The following is a 16,703-nucleotide window of genomic DNA, read 5'->3' as shown; positions in this document are numbered from 1 at the left end:
AAAGATGGCTGAAAATACACAGAAAAAATAAAAGATGCACAGAAAAAATTGCAAAAAAATTGATGGCCGAAACTGTACCGAACGCATTATATAATAATACGAAAATTGATTTCAACAACGCATGCCAGCGGAATAGTGATATGAGGACTTAGACATTTAAAATTAAGTGTAGGGGCAGTTTAGTAATAACAAAAAGAAAATAAAGTTAAATACAAATTGGATTCAAAGGTTTCGGATTAGATAAGAATTCGGATTAGATAAGATATTTGATTAGATAAGAGTTCGGAGTAGATAAGAGTTTGGATTAGATAAGAATTTGGAGTAGATAAGAGTTTGGATTAATTAATGAGAAAATTAACGATAAATATGAATGAGAAAGTTAATTAATGTCAGAAACGTGATTCAAGGGAGTGGCAGTAACGTAATAGCAGTAGGAAGTAAAGGGAGGAACTTTTGATATGGACGGAAAAAGGGATGATTGTTTGTGTTAGCAGGCATGCATGTGAATTAAAAGGAGGGCCAAAAGAGTACTAATAAGAGGTCAACGAGTTAAAATATGAATTGGAATTGAATACAACTGCACATGTGCGTGAACTAGCTTTAGTATATAGAATCTCATTTCAAAAACAAGACTTGGGATGGACTTGGAATAATATTTGAACTTGAATGAGAATTGCCTATAACATATCTTCAAAGGAAAATAAAAAACGAAAACCAGAACTCTCTCTCTCTCTCTCTCTCTCTCTCTCTCTCTCGAAAAAGGGTCGTCTTCTCCTCTATTTTTGGCTTTTCTATTTTGGGGCAATAAGTGGGATAAGTGGACGCAAAAATTTGTGGCAAGTGGGGTATATATTGCTACTGTTGAAGAGAATTCAAGTTTCAAATCGGATGTCGCAGATCTCAAACAGGTGAACCTAAGAAGACCAAAAAGGTAAGAAGCGAGAATATCTTGGGAAAAATTGTAAAACTAATATAGGATGGCATCAAGAAAAACGTACAAACTCGGATTTGTTTTGTTATTAGGCGTTACCAATATTGGTGGGAAGTGGGAAGTCTGAACATAGCAAGTTCACATCAACATCTAGAAGAAGAAGACAAAGAAGATATCATCTTAGAAATTGTTAAACAATCCAAGGACGAGTTCAGGTACTTCAACCTTAACTCTCAAAACAATAAGAAACCATTGAAATTGATATTTTCCATAAGACAGGGTGTAAATCCAAACGAATTATCATTGAGGTCTTCTTGTAACTACATGCAAGAAGCATAAACGTTGGCAGCAGAGGATGGTGGTGGTGGAGATGCCTTGGATCGTAATTAAGAGTGTTTAGATGCATTGGATGCAGCGACTGCTGAGAAACGGGTGGCAGAGATTTTGTTTGGACTTGAGTTCGACAAGAAGATGCAAGCTAAGAAAACTCGAGATTATTCTGGCGGATGATGCGCCTTGTTCATGAATCCGACCATACTTCTCCTTGATGAACCTACAAATCATCTTCACTTGGAAGTTTATGTCTGGTTGGACGAGATGTTGAAGAAATTCGATCGCATCCTGGTGACTGCGGCTGGTATCATTGCTCAGGAAACTGCTGGTGGCGTTAGGATATATGACAGATACTTGCGCAGATGATAGGCATAATCTAGGTCATGATTGATCAGGTTCAAATTGGATCTGCTAGGATATTAAATTCAAAGTGTTGGGTTTCGATCAAAATTGAATTTGGGTTGCTGAAGAAGACAGAGAAAAGTTCGGAGAATATGAAAAAAGAAGTGTCAAAGAGTGTCGACAGTATAAAACAGGTATGCTAGTATTTTTTATCAGTTATCTTAAAATTTTGGTTAAGTCTGAAAGACTGACGAAAAGTTTATTCTTGTCATCGCAGGTAGAAAGTGAGGAATTACGAGCAAAAGATATTGATGAAAAATTTCGAGTGGAAAGATCTCAATGCCTTAGGAAAAAATAAAGAAGCTGAAGAAAAGTTTTGCCCAGGGTGATCGCGCCGTAATGCCATAGAAGAAATAAAGAAGCCTGAGAAAATTTTCACTCAGAAAAACCGACGAAAAGTGTCTCTTAGAAATATCGGCCCAATGCCTTAAAAAAAATAATGAAGATGTCAAAAAAATTCGCTTGGAAAATTTCTCTTAGAAAGATCAGCATAATGTCTTAGAAAAAATAAAGAAGCTGAAGAAAGCTTTCGCTAAAAAAGTTGACGTAATACGAATTTTCGCCACACGGAGAAACGGAGGTATGACGAGCAAATTATATTCACAAAGAGTCGACGGAGAAAAGTTCCGCACAGAAAGGTGTTAATTAATGTCGTAGAAGAATTAAAGAAGCTGAAAGAAGTTTCGTTGAGAAAGACCGGCGCAATGCCTTAGAAAAAATAATGAATGCGGAAGATAGTTAACCGAAAGCGCTAAGCGAAGCGAATGCAGATTTCGAAGAAGAAAACGAAGATGTAATCGAGTGACTGTAAGACAATTGACAGAGACAATTGATTAGGTAATTGTGTGAATGTAATACCATAGAGCTAAAACTTCTTTGAAGAAAAATAAAAATAAAGTATGGGTTTGTTATTGAATATTGTTGTTGTGTCAGATAACATACGTGTGAAAAACTGACACTGTTGTCGATTTATGTAGTTGAAATGAAATAGAAAGAGACGCCCCCATATAGAGAAAAATGCTCCCAATGCTAACTTAACTAGGCAAAATTAGACTAAGCGAGCGTAAAAGCGGTCAAACTTAGACTGACGAAGCTAAATGTGGTAACTTCGTCAGATTTTATCGTAGTGATAATAACGAACTAAGCAAGCGTAAAAGCGTTCAAACTTAGACTGACGAAGCGAAATGTGGTAACTTCGTCAGATTTTTTCATAGCAATAGTAACGAACTAAGTGACCGTAAAAGCGTTCAAACTTAAACTAACGAAGCTAAACGTGGTAATTTTGTCAAAGTTTGTCGTAGCGATAGTAACAAACTAAACGAGCGTAAAAGCATTCAAACTTAGACTGACGAAGCTAAACACAGTAACTTCGTCAGATTTTGTTGTAGCGATAGTAACAAACTAAGCGAGCGTAAAAATGTTCAAACTTAGAGTGACAAAGCTAAACGTGGTAACTACGACAGATTTTGTCGTAGTGATAGTAACGAACTAAGCGAGTGTAAAAGTATTCAAACTTAGACTGACGAAGCTAAACACGGTAACTTCATCAGATTTTGTCGTGAGCGATAGTAACGAACTAAGCGAGCGTAAAAGCGTTCAAACTTAGACTGACGAAGCTAAACGCGGTAACTTCATCAGATTTTGTCGTAGCGATAGTAACGAACTAAGCGAGCATAAAAGCGTTCAAACTTAGACTGACGAAGCTAAATGCGGTAACTTCGATAAATTTTGTCGTAGCGCGATAGTAACGAACTAAGCGAGCGTAAAAGTGTTCAAACTTAGACTAATGAAGCTAAACGTGGTAACTTCAACAGATTTTGTCGTAGCGATAGTAACGAACTAAGCAAGCGTAAAAGCGTTCAAACTTAGACTGACGAAGCTAAACGTGGTAACTTTGTCAGATTTTGTCGTAGCAATAGTAACAAACTAAGCGAGCGTAAAAGCGTTCAAACTTAGACTGACGAAGCTAAACGCGGTAACTACGTCAAATTTTGTCATAGCGATAGTAACAAACTAAGCGAGCGTAAAAACGTTCAAACTTAGACTGACGAAGTTAAACGCGGTAACTACGACAGATTTTGTCGTAGTGATAGTAACAAACTAAGCGAGTGTAAAAGTATTCAAACTTAGACTGACGAAGCTAAACACGGTAACTTCATCAGATTTTGTCGTAGCGATAGTAATGAACTAAGCGAGCGTAAAAGCGTTCAAACTTAGACTGACGAAGCTAAACGCGGTAACTTCATCAGATTTTGTCGTAGCGATAGTAACGAACTAAGCAAGCATAAAAGAGTTCAAACTTAGACTGAAGAAGCTAAACGCGGTAACTTTGTTAGGTTTTGTCGTAGCGCGATAGTAACGAACTAAGCGAGCGTAAAAGCGTTCAAACTTAGACTGACGAAGCTAAACGCGGTAACTTTGTCAAATTTTATCGTAGCGATAGTAACGAACTAAGCGAGCGTAAAAACGTTCAAACTTAGACTAACAAAGCTAAATGCGGTAACTTTGTTAGATTTTGTCGTAACGATAGTAACGAACTAAGCGAGCGTAAAAACGTTCAGACTTAGACTGAAGAAGCTAAATGCGGTAACTTCATCAGATTTTGTCGTAGCGATAGTAACGAACTAAGCGAGCGTAAAAGCATTCAAACTTAGACTGACAAAGCTAAACACGATAACTTCGTCAAATTTTGTCGTAGCGATAGTAATAAACTAAGCGAGCGTAAAAGCGTTCAAACTTAGACTGACGAAGCTAAACGCAGTAACTTCGTCAAATTTTGTCGTAGCGATAGTAACGAACTAAGCGAGCGTAAAATCGTTTAAACTAAAACTGAATAAGCTAAACGCGGTAACTTCGTCAGGTTTTGTCGTAATGCGATAGTAACGAACTAAGCGAGCGTAAAAGCGTTCAAACATAGACTGACAAAACTGAACGCGGTAATTTCGTCAGATTTTGTCGTAGCGATAATAATAAACTAAGCGAGCGTAAAAACGTTCAAACATAGACTGACAAAGCTAAATGCGGTAACTTCGTCAGATTTTGTCGTAACAATAGTAACGAACTAAGCGAGCATAAAAACGTTCAAGCTTAGACTGACGAAGCTAAATGCGGTAACTTCATCAGCTTTTGTCCGTAGCAATAATAATGTTGCAATGGAAACAAAATTATACCATTAGAACTGAAGTGAAAGAAAGACTTTATTGATCACCAAATCTTGAAAAGTGTAAAGATAATAACGGAAAAGAAACTATTGAACTGGAAACAGACTAACAAATTTTTGTCCGATTTTCGTTCAACTTGTTAATTTTGTCCGCTCACTTAGTAAAATAATTTGTTACGACGAGCAAGAAAGGAACACTGCCGGGGCTGTTGGAAATAAACCAATAATATCAAGACCCCATTTTGCAAATGACCAAGGTTTATGGATTGGATGCCGCTTCATCATGGAAAATTTGACCCATATCATATATCATGTTTTTGACAAGGCATACACTTCTCAGACAAACGCTTAACATCCGTTGGCATGTATGGCCACTAATACCATTGGGTCATTGCTATGTGAGCGAGACTTCGCCCACGGGAGTGGTGTTCTCATAGTCCTAACTGAATTTCTTCGAGGCCTAGTAAATCGTTCATTCTTCCCAAAACAACGAAGTAAAGGATTGAGACTTGTGCCGCTGCGATAGAGTTTTTGTTTATCAGGAATTCCGGAGCATCAGTAGCTGCATGATCGTCGTCAGTAGATACAGAGACATTATTAGTGTCAAGCTCGTTGGAATCATCTGACCGCATAAGTGGTTAATCCAGTGTTGTCGTAATAGCGATAACTTGATTTTCCACAGATAAGTTGCGATAGAATCAGGATGTCGTATATCATAGCGTGAATACTACACAATACTGATAGATATAAAATTTTATACAATTTATTGAATTAAGTCTATATAAACAACCATTTTATTATCGCGAGTTGCATATTATCATTCAAAGTGGCTAGCAACTAACTGAGAATAATTAATCGTAACGTAGTCGCCCCCAGCTGAAGAGTTGTGCGTATACCGCAAATGACAGTTTCGGACTCGGCCATATTATTTGAAGCGTCAAAACCCCAACGTAGAGACCTCCCAATTATGTCTTCATTCAACTTTAAGATGACAAAAACAAGATCGGAAGCGGACTTATTATGCTAACTATCAGTGTAAATCTAGCAATCAGCTGATATATCCGATAAATATTTCAAGTCATCGCCCGGGAGGTAATGACAATTAGGGATCAACATTTTCCTCATCGAGTAATGCATTCGACATAAGAATATCATCAATAAGAAAATTAGTCATTAGTGAAACCAAAGTTTGTCTATGTTTAATTGTACGAGTGTCAGAGACAATGTTGTAAACGCTAATGTAACTTTTCCATTCTGCGACTCGATTCGTAGACATTGCGAAAAAAACTTGTACAGCGGATATTCAATAAGTATAAATTTCGACTATTCCTTATGTGAAATAAGCTTAAGACGTCTGACAGCATGAAACAAGACCAGTGCAATATTCTCAATACAAGAATGCCTCAATTCAGCTGAAACGGCAATGGAAAAATATGAATTAGATATGTGTCATTGAGATTCGTGAAAAGTACCCATTGTGAAGCCCGCATGTATTATCTTGAACTCGTGGGTAACTATTGCGAACAGTGAGAATCTAATCACCACCACGTAAACGATCCCACATGCAACTATGTTATTGGCGTGTGTTATGTTGTGGTGTGATAGATACAACACCATTTTCAAGAACTCATAGATGACCGTACATTGTGAACAACATGAATCTCATCCTTACCACGTAAACGATCCCACATGCTACAATGTCATTGGAGTGTGTTACATTGTGGTGTGACATATACAATATCATCTTCGAGAAGAATGGTTTGTTTCAAACGACGTTTGTAGTAGTTGTTATTTTTGTCGTACACTCGTGCACTTTTGAAGAAGTATTTCTCGTGACATATGATGAACATTATCCGTAACAGATGACGAAGAATCATCAGAGGCAATAACTTTGTGCCAAATAATTTGGTGCATCGGTGGAATGGTAGCCGGGTCGCATGCAATCGGGTGTTGAAAGGGAGTAGTCCGATACCGCCAGGTTAACCTTGAACCTCCCATTCGCGATGATCGTCAATAAGTACATCAAAAACTTAGGCTCGTCGAGTATTCATCATAACTTTTGTAGAATGTGATTGTTGGTTTTGAATAAGAACCGCAGACGGCACCAATTATATTTTGACTAAATATGATTAAAACACTAAGTGGTGATGAAAGATATGAATAACATAGAAAAGTAGTGAGAAAAGTGATGGTGATTGAGTGAATGATGAGACTATACCTTTCGGTTGCCTACGTACCCAAATTATCGATGGGATCAAGTCTTAAGAACGTAGTTCTGTATGAAAAATAATTTGGTATTTATATAGGTAGAGTAGAGACTCCTTGTAGCTCAAGTATTCTTATAGCTTAAGTAATTGTGATTGAATATAACTCTCAACTGATAATTATCTCTTTGATAAGAAACAAATCTGGACATAAATTAATATACATTAGTGGCAAGCCATGTGGCTAAGGTTCAGCCTTAGACACATGAGTTAATGGGCCTATACATTGATCCATGGTATTGCAAATTGGGCTTTAGCCCTGTCGATTAAACGAATAAAATTGATACCCCTACTAATGGACGTTTGCCAAGTAGGTGGGGGTCAAAACAGTTACTACACACACAATAAAAAGCTTACCTAGCTGATGAGTTGAAAATTGAATGATATGTAAAAAGAGAAGAGAAGGCCTTGTACAAAAATAGAATAGTTATAAGCTTCAAAAGAAAAAGAAAATAAAGAAAAGATTCAAAGATCGAAATCTCCCAAAAGTTCAAAATCAAAAGGAGTCGATTTCAAAAGAAACAAAAGAAAAGTTAGAACTCCCAAAAATTGAAAATCATATGGAGTCAGTGGATATTGTGATCAATCGACCCGGTTTCTTTGGACGTCATTCGAGTATGTGATGAATATAAGTGCCCTCTGCACTTGAGAAAATGAAATTTGAGTGAATCTATCAGAGAGTTGTGATTGCAACACACCCCTGTGAGGACCTAACTTAAGGACGCTCTCCAAAAGTTTCGAAAACAACTCTGCTTTTGCATTTCACAGCTCATGTTTTGCACGTTTATCTTTAGATGATTAAACTACTATATATATATTATTCTGAGTTCGAAGGAACTTTTCTTTATTTCCCGCTAATGAGATGTATAACCTCTGAGAATAAATAAGAAAACAAGACCCTTTGTACTAAATAGAGGAAATTTGTGAGTACCTTCTTTGGAAAACTCTTACGAGGCTTAAGCTCGTCCACTAGGGAAGTCCTAGTGGTTTAAGGCATTGTTGCATATGGTCAATGCAATCGCACTCTGCGAAACGAGACTATTATAATAAATCACACATTTGTGATCTTAGTTTTTCTTTCTCATCTTTTGCTTGAGGACAAGCAAAATACTGTTTGGGGATAGTTGATCAGTCCCCAAATGTGCGTTTTATTACCTTTATATTGCTTCAAATATGCCCTTCTTATGCTTAATGAACAAACAACTTATAGCTTTTGCTACTAGTTGCAAGATACAAGCCATTTAGGACGCATATTCCTAATACGTGCATTTTGGCACAAAAAGGATGGCTATTCACGTTGCGTGGGAAGATTCCAGCTTAGGAGCAAAATGCTGAAAAGTCAAACTATCAAAGTCAAATACTGAAGGACTCAAGGCTGAAAGCTATGGACTCAAGGACCTAAAGCAAAAATCAAGAATTCTATTTCATGGGCTTAGGTCAAAAGCCCACTAGGTTGTTTCTAGAAGGGGGCATAATTGTAAATGGTGTCCTATATAAACCAAAAAGATGTAGAGAATTAGTTATCCAATGTTTTAGGGTCCAAACCATTTGGTTTGTTAGGAGTAGAGTAACCTAATTTTAATTTCAAGTCTTTTTATTTTATTTGAATTACTTTATTCTTAATTTCCATTGTTGTCTTCAAGTTCTTATTTCAAGTTCAATCAAGTTCCTTTCAATCAAGTTTTATTCTCTACTAAGTATTCCATGTTTCAATCCTTGTTTTCATTTTCATGTTTTAAACTCCATCCCTTTACTAGTGTCTTCCACCATTAGAAAAGAGAGAAGAGTTTAGAGAGAGTAGTTTCCATCCATCAGACCCATCCTCCAACATTTGGATCTAAGATGAACAACAAACCCAACTCCCACTTTCTCAACATGTTAGCTATAAAGTTTGTTGCAATACCCATACCTCCTATATATGCTCTAAGAACATTACCGTTGTTGTCTCTTAGAAGCATGCCCCAACCTGAGTTATCGGGATTTCCTCTTGAACAACCATCAGCATTCACTTTAATCATGTTAATTGGTGGTGCCACCGAATAACATTCAAAAATGTGTGGAGGCTTCCAGAGCTTGGGATGTAGCTTCCAAGCTTTCAAGACTTCCAAGTCTCGGGTAGTGTTATTCATGTGTTTCTTCGAATAACCATAAGCTCTTTTAACTGCTCCTCGGACTTGAAACATGACTGAACTTATGCTCGACTTCTTGCTGTCGTATAAGACTCAATTTCTATTCCTCCAAATAGCGACCAAACAAGCAATTGAGGCTACCTTCCACAAGTCCTGTAAAAGAGGACTTTCCTTTCTACATTTTGTGAGCATGTCTTCTCGATTATCAATCCTAGAGTGGTGATGCATATTTGAATAGAATATGTTCTTCTGTTTCCTCTGCCACCGTACAAATACAGCATCGAGATACCATCTGAAAATTCTTCGCCCTCAGTTTCTCATCTGTATGCATGGTACCATAAAGGATTTTCCAACCTGTCCCGAGAGTCCTTGGCATCACCTCTATTGACCAGAGAAATTTGGTCTGTGGCATCAATGTTAACTGTAGAGAAGCCCTTTGCAAAGTTGTAGCACACTAAAGATTGCAGCTCGATCTGCATCACTTTCTGTAACAAACAACTTTCCATCACGAGTGAAAGAAATATCAAATTCGTATAAATCTAGCTCATTTCTAAAATCCATAATTGACGAAGACGGGCCGGCCAATACGACTCACAAGAGTCAAATTTTTATAGGATATAACTACAAGAACAGTGAAATCCATCGTACACAAAAATTGAAATGAAACTATAAATTACAACAATTCCATTTTCAAAAGAGTGCACGTTATATTATTCAATGAAAAAAGTTATCTAAAAAATACCTTGTTAACAATCAAAAGGAGAACAACGGAGAAAGGAGAAAACACAGCCTCACTTTCAGTCCAAATTCACAATATGATCGAGAATTCACCATCGACAATTTCTTTCCAAATTCACGATAATGTAAACCTAAATTGAGAAAGAAATAAATTGATTAACAAGTTTCATATAAAATGGTATATACGGTATTTTTTTAAAAATAAATAAAGTACGGTTGGTTTTTTCTCACAACTTACAACAATTCCATTTTTCAAACGAGTGCACGTTATATTATTCAATGAAAAAATTTATCTAAAAAATACCTTGTTAACAGTCAAAAGGAGAACAACATAGGAGAAAGGAGAAAACACGGTCTCACTTTCAGTCCAAATTCACGATATGATCGAGAAATCACCATCGACAATTTCTATCCAAATTCACGATAATGTAAACCCAACCAAAAATGAAACTTTTATTTCACACTCTAATAAACCAGGTTGACTTTAGACGTAATTCATAAAGTCAATGGGTTTTAGGCTAATAAATACCGGAATCAGGGTTTTGAACCTAGTTTTATGAAACCAATAAACCTCATTTCCAAGTTTCCCATAATAATTAATGATGAGTTTTGTAATAAGGAGTTTAATCATTCCGTTTTGGGTATTTTAGATATCATGAAAATTGAGAAGGTCAGCTACCATCTAGTGACAGTCACAATCTAGGGCCACTCTACTACGTACTTGAAATAACAAAAGTAATACGGTAGTACAGTATCATACCTCCTATGACATATAGGAAACACATCAAGAAGATCTTTCTCAGAGATCCAACATGCTAAACCCCAAACCGTACTCCTAAATCCTAATCTCCTTCCACGCAACTCCCACCAATTTATTATGCACTTTTTCAAACTGCATAATATGTTCCCCGTAAAACCCGTATTCAGTATAGTAGTATTCTTCTTATCTCTACTTCTGGTGGTCATTTTACTGTCTCCTTCAACAACCCCTTTTCCTGTAAACTATTTCTACATTGCACCACCTTCTTCTTCTTCTACTCAGTAAGTACTTCAACACACTTCTATATTAATATTATTTGCATATTTGAGTTTATAGTTTAATGTATATATTACGTTTTTCGTATAGGCGGAAATCGGATATTTGGAGTGTTCCTAGATTGGTAGAATGGAGACCTTGTAAATGGTGGATACAAGGACATTTGACCCGTAAGTTTTAACCACGTTGTTAAGCGTTATGGATTAGGGATAGGGGTTATTTGCTTTTAAGTAGCTGAATATTTGTTTTTTTTTTCCAATGGTGGGGTTCATTGCAGACATTTGCATTGGTTTTTGTTGAAATTCCTGCAGCTCTTCCTAAACTGAGTAACGGATTCATTCGAGTGGATTGCTATGGTGGCCTCAATCAGATGAGACGAGATGTGGGTTCTCTGCTTTTTTTTTTGTTACTTTTATTTGATTAAGGGCTTTCGTTTTTTTGGAACTTTAATCATAATGATTTATAATGGTATTGCAGCTGTGTGATGGTATTGGCGTCGCGCGTTTGTTGAATGCAACCTTGGTTTTGCCCAAGTTTGAAGTCGCTGCGTACTGGAACGAATCCAGGTACTTTCGAAGCTTCATTTTTTATGACTTGTTGTGACGTAAGAGACACTATTGTTTAAATAGGGGAGAGTTCAATCCAATCAATGAGTGGGTTCAATCTTGAGTTTTGGATGGCTGACAAACCGGGTTAGTTGTCAGAACAGTTAACTGGATAACGAGTTACTACGAGTATTATCCATTTGCGTAGAAGATGGAATGTTTCGGAAAACTTATTCAAAAATCATAGGGTAATTGGTTTTCTCTCCAATGTCATAGTTATTCCTCACTCAAAAAAAATTTAGATAGAAGTTGAACAGCCAAAACATGCTAGAGGAAATGATCGGGAGATGCCTGCATTTATGCACAAGTAGGTAGTGATGGCTTTCCACCACTAACAAGCCATTGACCCTAAGAACTAGCTAAGCTCAATCTGCGGACTGAAATGTCTACTTCCTTTTATTCTAATAATGGAAAGGTAAAAAAAAATTGTTGATTAGTGGAGACCGATTTAACAGATGATGTGCATGAGGTAACCGCCATCCAAGTTAGAGGGCTCTAATCTTGAGCAAGACCACCTTGGTTTTGAAAATAAAGGTGTCTGCTGAGATAGAGCATAAGGGACAAATCTGAAAAAAGATAAGGAAAACTCTTTTGATAAAGTTAGACATTTCCAAATGAGCTAAATTCTCCGAGGATGATCTCCATGGTAAGGAGATCATATTCACCAAAGACGAACCCCTAAGGGGGTGGGGGGGGGAGTGTTCTCACTGTTCTAGTTAGTAGTAGCACGCGTATCAAAGACTTTCATTTTGTTTTACATCTTTTTAAGATGTTAGATTTGTCCTTTTTGCCATCTCATTTGATCCCTTTGTTTCAAAAATCCGCCATTTGTTGCAAAGATTTTAGAGCCCTTTCTATTATTAAATGGTTATTATCTGTTCCCCCAAAATGCACCATGTATTACTTTTTTTAATTGGTAGTCACTGTTTTATTAGTCTAAGTAAAAGTGTTTACAGAAGAGGCAGAGTGTTGACACACATCTGCGGATAAATACATCCAGGCCCACTTAGCTAGTTCATGGGCAAGCCCGTTACAATTTCTTGGAATAAACTTAAACAGACAACTAGAAAGTAGTGAAGTCGTCCATCAACATTCAGTAACATAGAGTTCCAACTCCATTCTGAACTGGAACTTTCCTTCTTCAGTGCCATAATTACTTCAGTAGCATCCCCCTCTATGATCACATTTGGCCACCCAAGTTCCTATGCCTTCAACACTGCAAGCTCAGATCCCAAAAGTTCCGCTTTCCCTGCAGACCTTGCACTTTCCTTCATAGTAAATCAATCCTGTCAGACACATTCCAACTTCATCCCTGGCCACCACAGGCAAAGCACAAGACTTAGAGTTCTTATGATAGGCTGCATCAGAATTTAATTTAATCCACCCTGGTGGTGGAGCTGTCCATTCATTCTCAACCTGCATATTCTCATTTTCGTCATACATAATAGGAGTATCATGCTGTAAGTTATTCATAACTGCATTCCATTCATTCCACCTCTCAAGTGAGGTAAGAACACAATTCTCAACAGAGAAAGAAATGTGGTTAACTAGAAGAGCAATTTCTAGACATCCAAATGGACTCCATACTCCATAGTGAAGAAAGCCAAAGCCGATGTACCATCTGACTCCTCATTCAATTGAAACAAAATTTTTATCCAATGATGCTCAGCTAGTAGCTCATCAGAGATTCTCCATGCTAGAAGTGATGCAAACCAGATTCTAGCAGTCCATTGTCATTTGAAAAAAGTATGTAAAGTACCATGCATTACAGAAATCAGATAGAGAAACTCTGAGGCCTGTATTTGTTTCAGTGAATCAAGATTTCTGCAAAATGAGAGAGACAGAGATGAAGATGGAAAAGGAAGAGGGAAGAAGTTATCCACATGGTCCAATTATTCAAGGAAAATGAACATCTTTAATTTAGAACGAGTATTGCTTTCCCCAAGTTTCATACCCTTTATCAACTTTGTTTTCTTTCACTTTAGATCTAACTCGCTTTTGTGTTCTATCTTTACAAAATCACCTTTGATTCTCCAAGAACCTTGATTCTTGGAAATTGAATTAAACACAGATGTAAGGCAAACACAAGGGTAGACTTACATTTTTTGGAGCACATTTTCCCCTCTTGTGAATTACAGTTATTGAGGTTTTAAACTAGCATTTGGACATGCTTATTGTTGTTCTTCATGCATTGATAACATTGTCAAGAATAGTTTTTGATGGGTCGCTAGATATTTGTTTAGTAGTCGTGCGTCTACTACACTATCGCTTATATTCTTTGCCATTGTAGTAGTGTATTATTTCTGTATTTGCATTTGCATTTGCATTATGGTCCCCTAAGTCTTGACTTCTGTTAGTGTCAATATAGTGGTTTTGCAGATGTCTTTGACGTTGACTACTTCATTCAAGAAATGAAAAACTACATTACGGTTTTGAAGACTGTGCCAGAAGAGATAGCATTGAGAGAACCAGTCCGAGTGGATTGCAGCAAACGTAAAGGCCATTTTGACTACATCGAAAGCGTTCTTCCTTTGCTTTTGGAGCATCGTTACATCTCAATTACACCAGCAGCAAGCCAGAGAAGGGACAGGTATCATTTGGCAATTCACCTACCAGTTGCATCAATTAAAATTTAAACTTCTTTTGATTGTCTTTGTGGATAGAATTGATAGATATGTAATTACTATAGTGCACTTTTGGTTATGGTGCTTGCCTGTTGGAAAGTTTTAATTGACACTTGGATTGTCATTATACCATAAAAACTTGAATTTTTTTCGTAAGGTTAGTCTCTAATACTGTACGACGGTTACGCCCTGTACCACTTCTTACCAAGATATGAAAAGAGGTTAATGGTTTTAAAGTCTCCATTTTCCCACTTTCAGTTTTTTGGTTCTCCTAAAGCTTAAACATGTGATAAAAGAAAATATTGTGTTAGATGGCCATGGAAACTTCTTTCATCTGTTGATTCGTCTGAGGTAGTCCTTCAGGGTTAGGCATTTCTTAAATCGCGTCTTTTCACAAGGACTCGTGTCTTGGCTGTTGAATCCTTTGTTAGTTGTAGTTATTTTGGGCCGATTGAAAAAAAAAAAAACATGTATTGACTGTCATTTTGTGATCCATATGTTGAAACTCATCGTTGCTTGAAAAGCTTAACTTAGTTCGCAGAAATATTGCAATGATCTTGCAGGTATCCATTGTATGCCAAGGCTGCTCTTTGTCAAGGTTGTTACAAAGCTCTTCGTCTTACTGAATCTCTAGAGAAAAAAGGCTCTGAGCTTTTGGATGCCATACCCAAACCCTTTCTGTCCCTTCACCTACGCTTTGAACCTGACATGGTAGCTTACAGTCAATGTGAGTACCAGAGCCTCTCTGCTGCTTCCAGAAAAGCCATTAGCTCTGCACAAGGGGATCGAAAACCCTGGACTGGAGAGATGGCTCATATTTGGAGGAGCCGTGGGAAGTGCCCCCCGACCCCAAATGAGACAGCTTTCATCCTTAAAGCACTTGCCATTCCGACGAACACAACTATTTATTTGGCTGCTGGTGATGGTCTCATGGAAATTGATGGGTTAACATCTGTATACACTAATGTTTATACTAAATCTTCTCTCCTCAGTGGTCAGGATTTCACGAGCATGCATGGGAACACAAAAGCTGCACTGGATTATTACGTGTCTGTCAATAGCGACTCGTATGTAGCTACGTATTTTGGAAACATGGACAAGATGGTGTCTGCAATGAGGACTTTTAAAGGATTATTTAAAACTCTTTTCTTGAGTAGAAGGGCTTTTGCGGAGTTAATATCTCAGGGTTATGTAGGAGTGAATTTGTTAGAAGCCTTATGGAAGGTTCATAGAGACGATTTTATTCTGGGCAGAGGATCTGCTTTACCTGATTGTTTTTGTGAGTGGAAGTTGTAAACTTTGTATGTCTGTGACTCTGTAATAACAATTTCATTTGTTTCCTTAGCGTCAGTTACTTAACCCTTGTTAGTATTTAGTATTAGGTGCAACCACAAAACTGTAGGTTGTGTTTGGTCTGTAACAACTTCTTCGAAAGAAAACAATTAGTTGCCTTGCCCACTTTCATTTCATTTTCAATCAACTGGTGTCATTTGTTTCCTTTCCATTGCTTTTCAAAAGGAATTTTGCCTCCCATTGGTTCTGCAAATCAAAAGGAAACACCAAACCAAGGAACAAAATATCGTCGATATATATCGTTTTTTGGTACACCGACATCGATATATCTAATATATATCCACCGAATATTGAATTTTTTTTTTCCGATATATATCAGAATTTCCGATATAATGATATATATCGACCGATATATCTGTAAATTGTTGACTTTGACCCATATTGTTGACTTTGACCAAATATTGTTGACTTTGATCGATATATTGTCGATATTTTTTATATAATAGACGATATTTCCGATATATCGACATACAAAACAAAATTTTGACAGGTCATAAAAAAACTGGATATTTCCGATATATATCGGTTTTTGAGTACACCGATATATTCACCGAATTCAATATTTTGATCCTTGCACCAAACAAGGACAGCAATATAATCTTTAAAAAAATCATATCACACAACCAGAACTATAAAAGAACCAAAACGTATATACAAACATTTGAATGCTTAGGTGGCTTAAGCCCAAATTACAAACTTAACGTGGGACAATTGTTGATTAGGATTGGATTAGATGATGTATTGGTGTATTGGTAAATTTAAATAGGAAAACCAAAATGTTCAAATATATTTGAAGCTGGGATGGCATTGATCGGATTGCAGTAAATTTTATATTTATTGAGACTGTGTTGAAGCATCGGAGAAATGATAATCGTTTTCCTTTTGTTCCTCAGTCAATAGATGCATCAATATATGTTGACAGTTAAAACTGTTCTCAAGTTATGGAAACACCACCAGATTACAGGAGAGTCAAGGAAATTGCATAGTAAACAGATTGTTGTACATTTATTAGAAGAAAAAAAAATGTAAAATGACCAGGAAGATCATGGGGTTCGGACAAACTTGCAACCCGTGCCTAATCGCCTAAAAGGTTGCCCAACCACTGACAAAATGACCGAACAACTAAAT

General features: G+C 37.0%; 1 protein-coding gene across 2 annotated transcripts; it reads left to right on the top strand.

Annotated features, from left to right (window-relative positions):
• Nucleotides 1-10,727: 10,727 nt before the first annotated feature.
• On the top strand, nt 10,728-15,566 carry LOC147510286 (O-fucosyltransferase family protein). 2 transcript variants are annotated; one of them, XM_086602303.1, is made up of 6 exons: nt 10,728-10,998; nt 11,084-11,163; nt 11,305-11,375; nt 11,471-11,559; nt 13,967-14,188; nt 14,786-15,566. In XM_086602303.1, the coding sequence occupies exons 1-6, from the start codon at nt 10,835-10,837 to the stop codon at nt 15,516-15,518; spliced, it is 1,359 nt and encodes a 452-aa protein (XP_086458429.1). In that variant the 5' UTR covers nt 10,728-10,834; the 3' UTR covers nt 15,519-15,566. The 2 variants fall into 2 exon arrangements, with proteins under 2 accessions (XP_086458429.1, XP_086458430.1); XM_086602304.1 differs by lacking the exon at nt 10,728-10,998 and having other exon boundaries at nt 11,271-11,375.
• The last annotated feature ends 1,137 nt before the right edge of the window (nt 15,567-16,703 follow it).

Source organism: Coptis chinensis, chromosome 3, assembly GCF_015680905.1.
Source record: "Coptis chinensis isolate HL-2020 chromosome 3, ASM1568090v1, whole genome shotgun sequence".
Taxonomy (NCBI): domain Eukaryota; kingdom Viridiplantae; phylum Streptophyta; class Magnoliopsida; order Ranunculales; family Ranunculaceae; genus Coptis; species Coptis chinensis.
This window is presented reverse-complemented; position numbering and strand designations above follow the sequence as displayed.

Excerpts from the sequence above, each read along its gene's own strand:
- LOC147510286 (XM_086602303.1), top strand. The coding sequence starts at position 10,835 with ATGCACTTTTTCAAACTGCATAATATGTTCCCCGTAAAACCCGTATTC. Across the intron at positions 11,164-11,304 it reads GATACAAGGACATTTGACCC|CTCTTCCTAAACTGAGTAAC; the intron begins GTAAGTTTTAAC and ends AAATTCCTGCAG. Across the intron at positions 11,560-13,966 it reads GCGTACTGGAACGAATCCAG|TGGTTTTGCAGATGTCTTTG; the intron begins GTACTTTCGAAG and ends GTGTCAATATAG.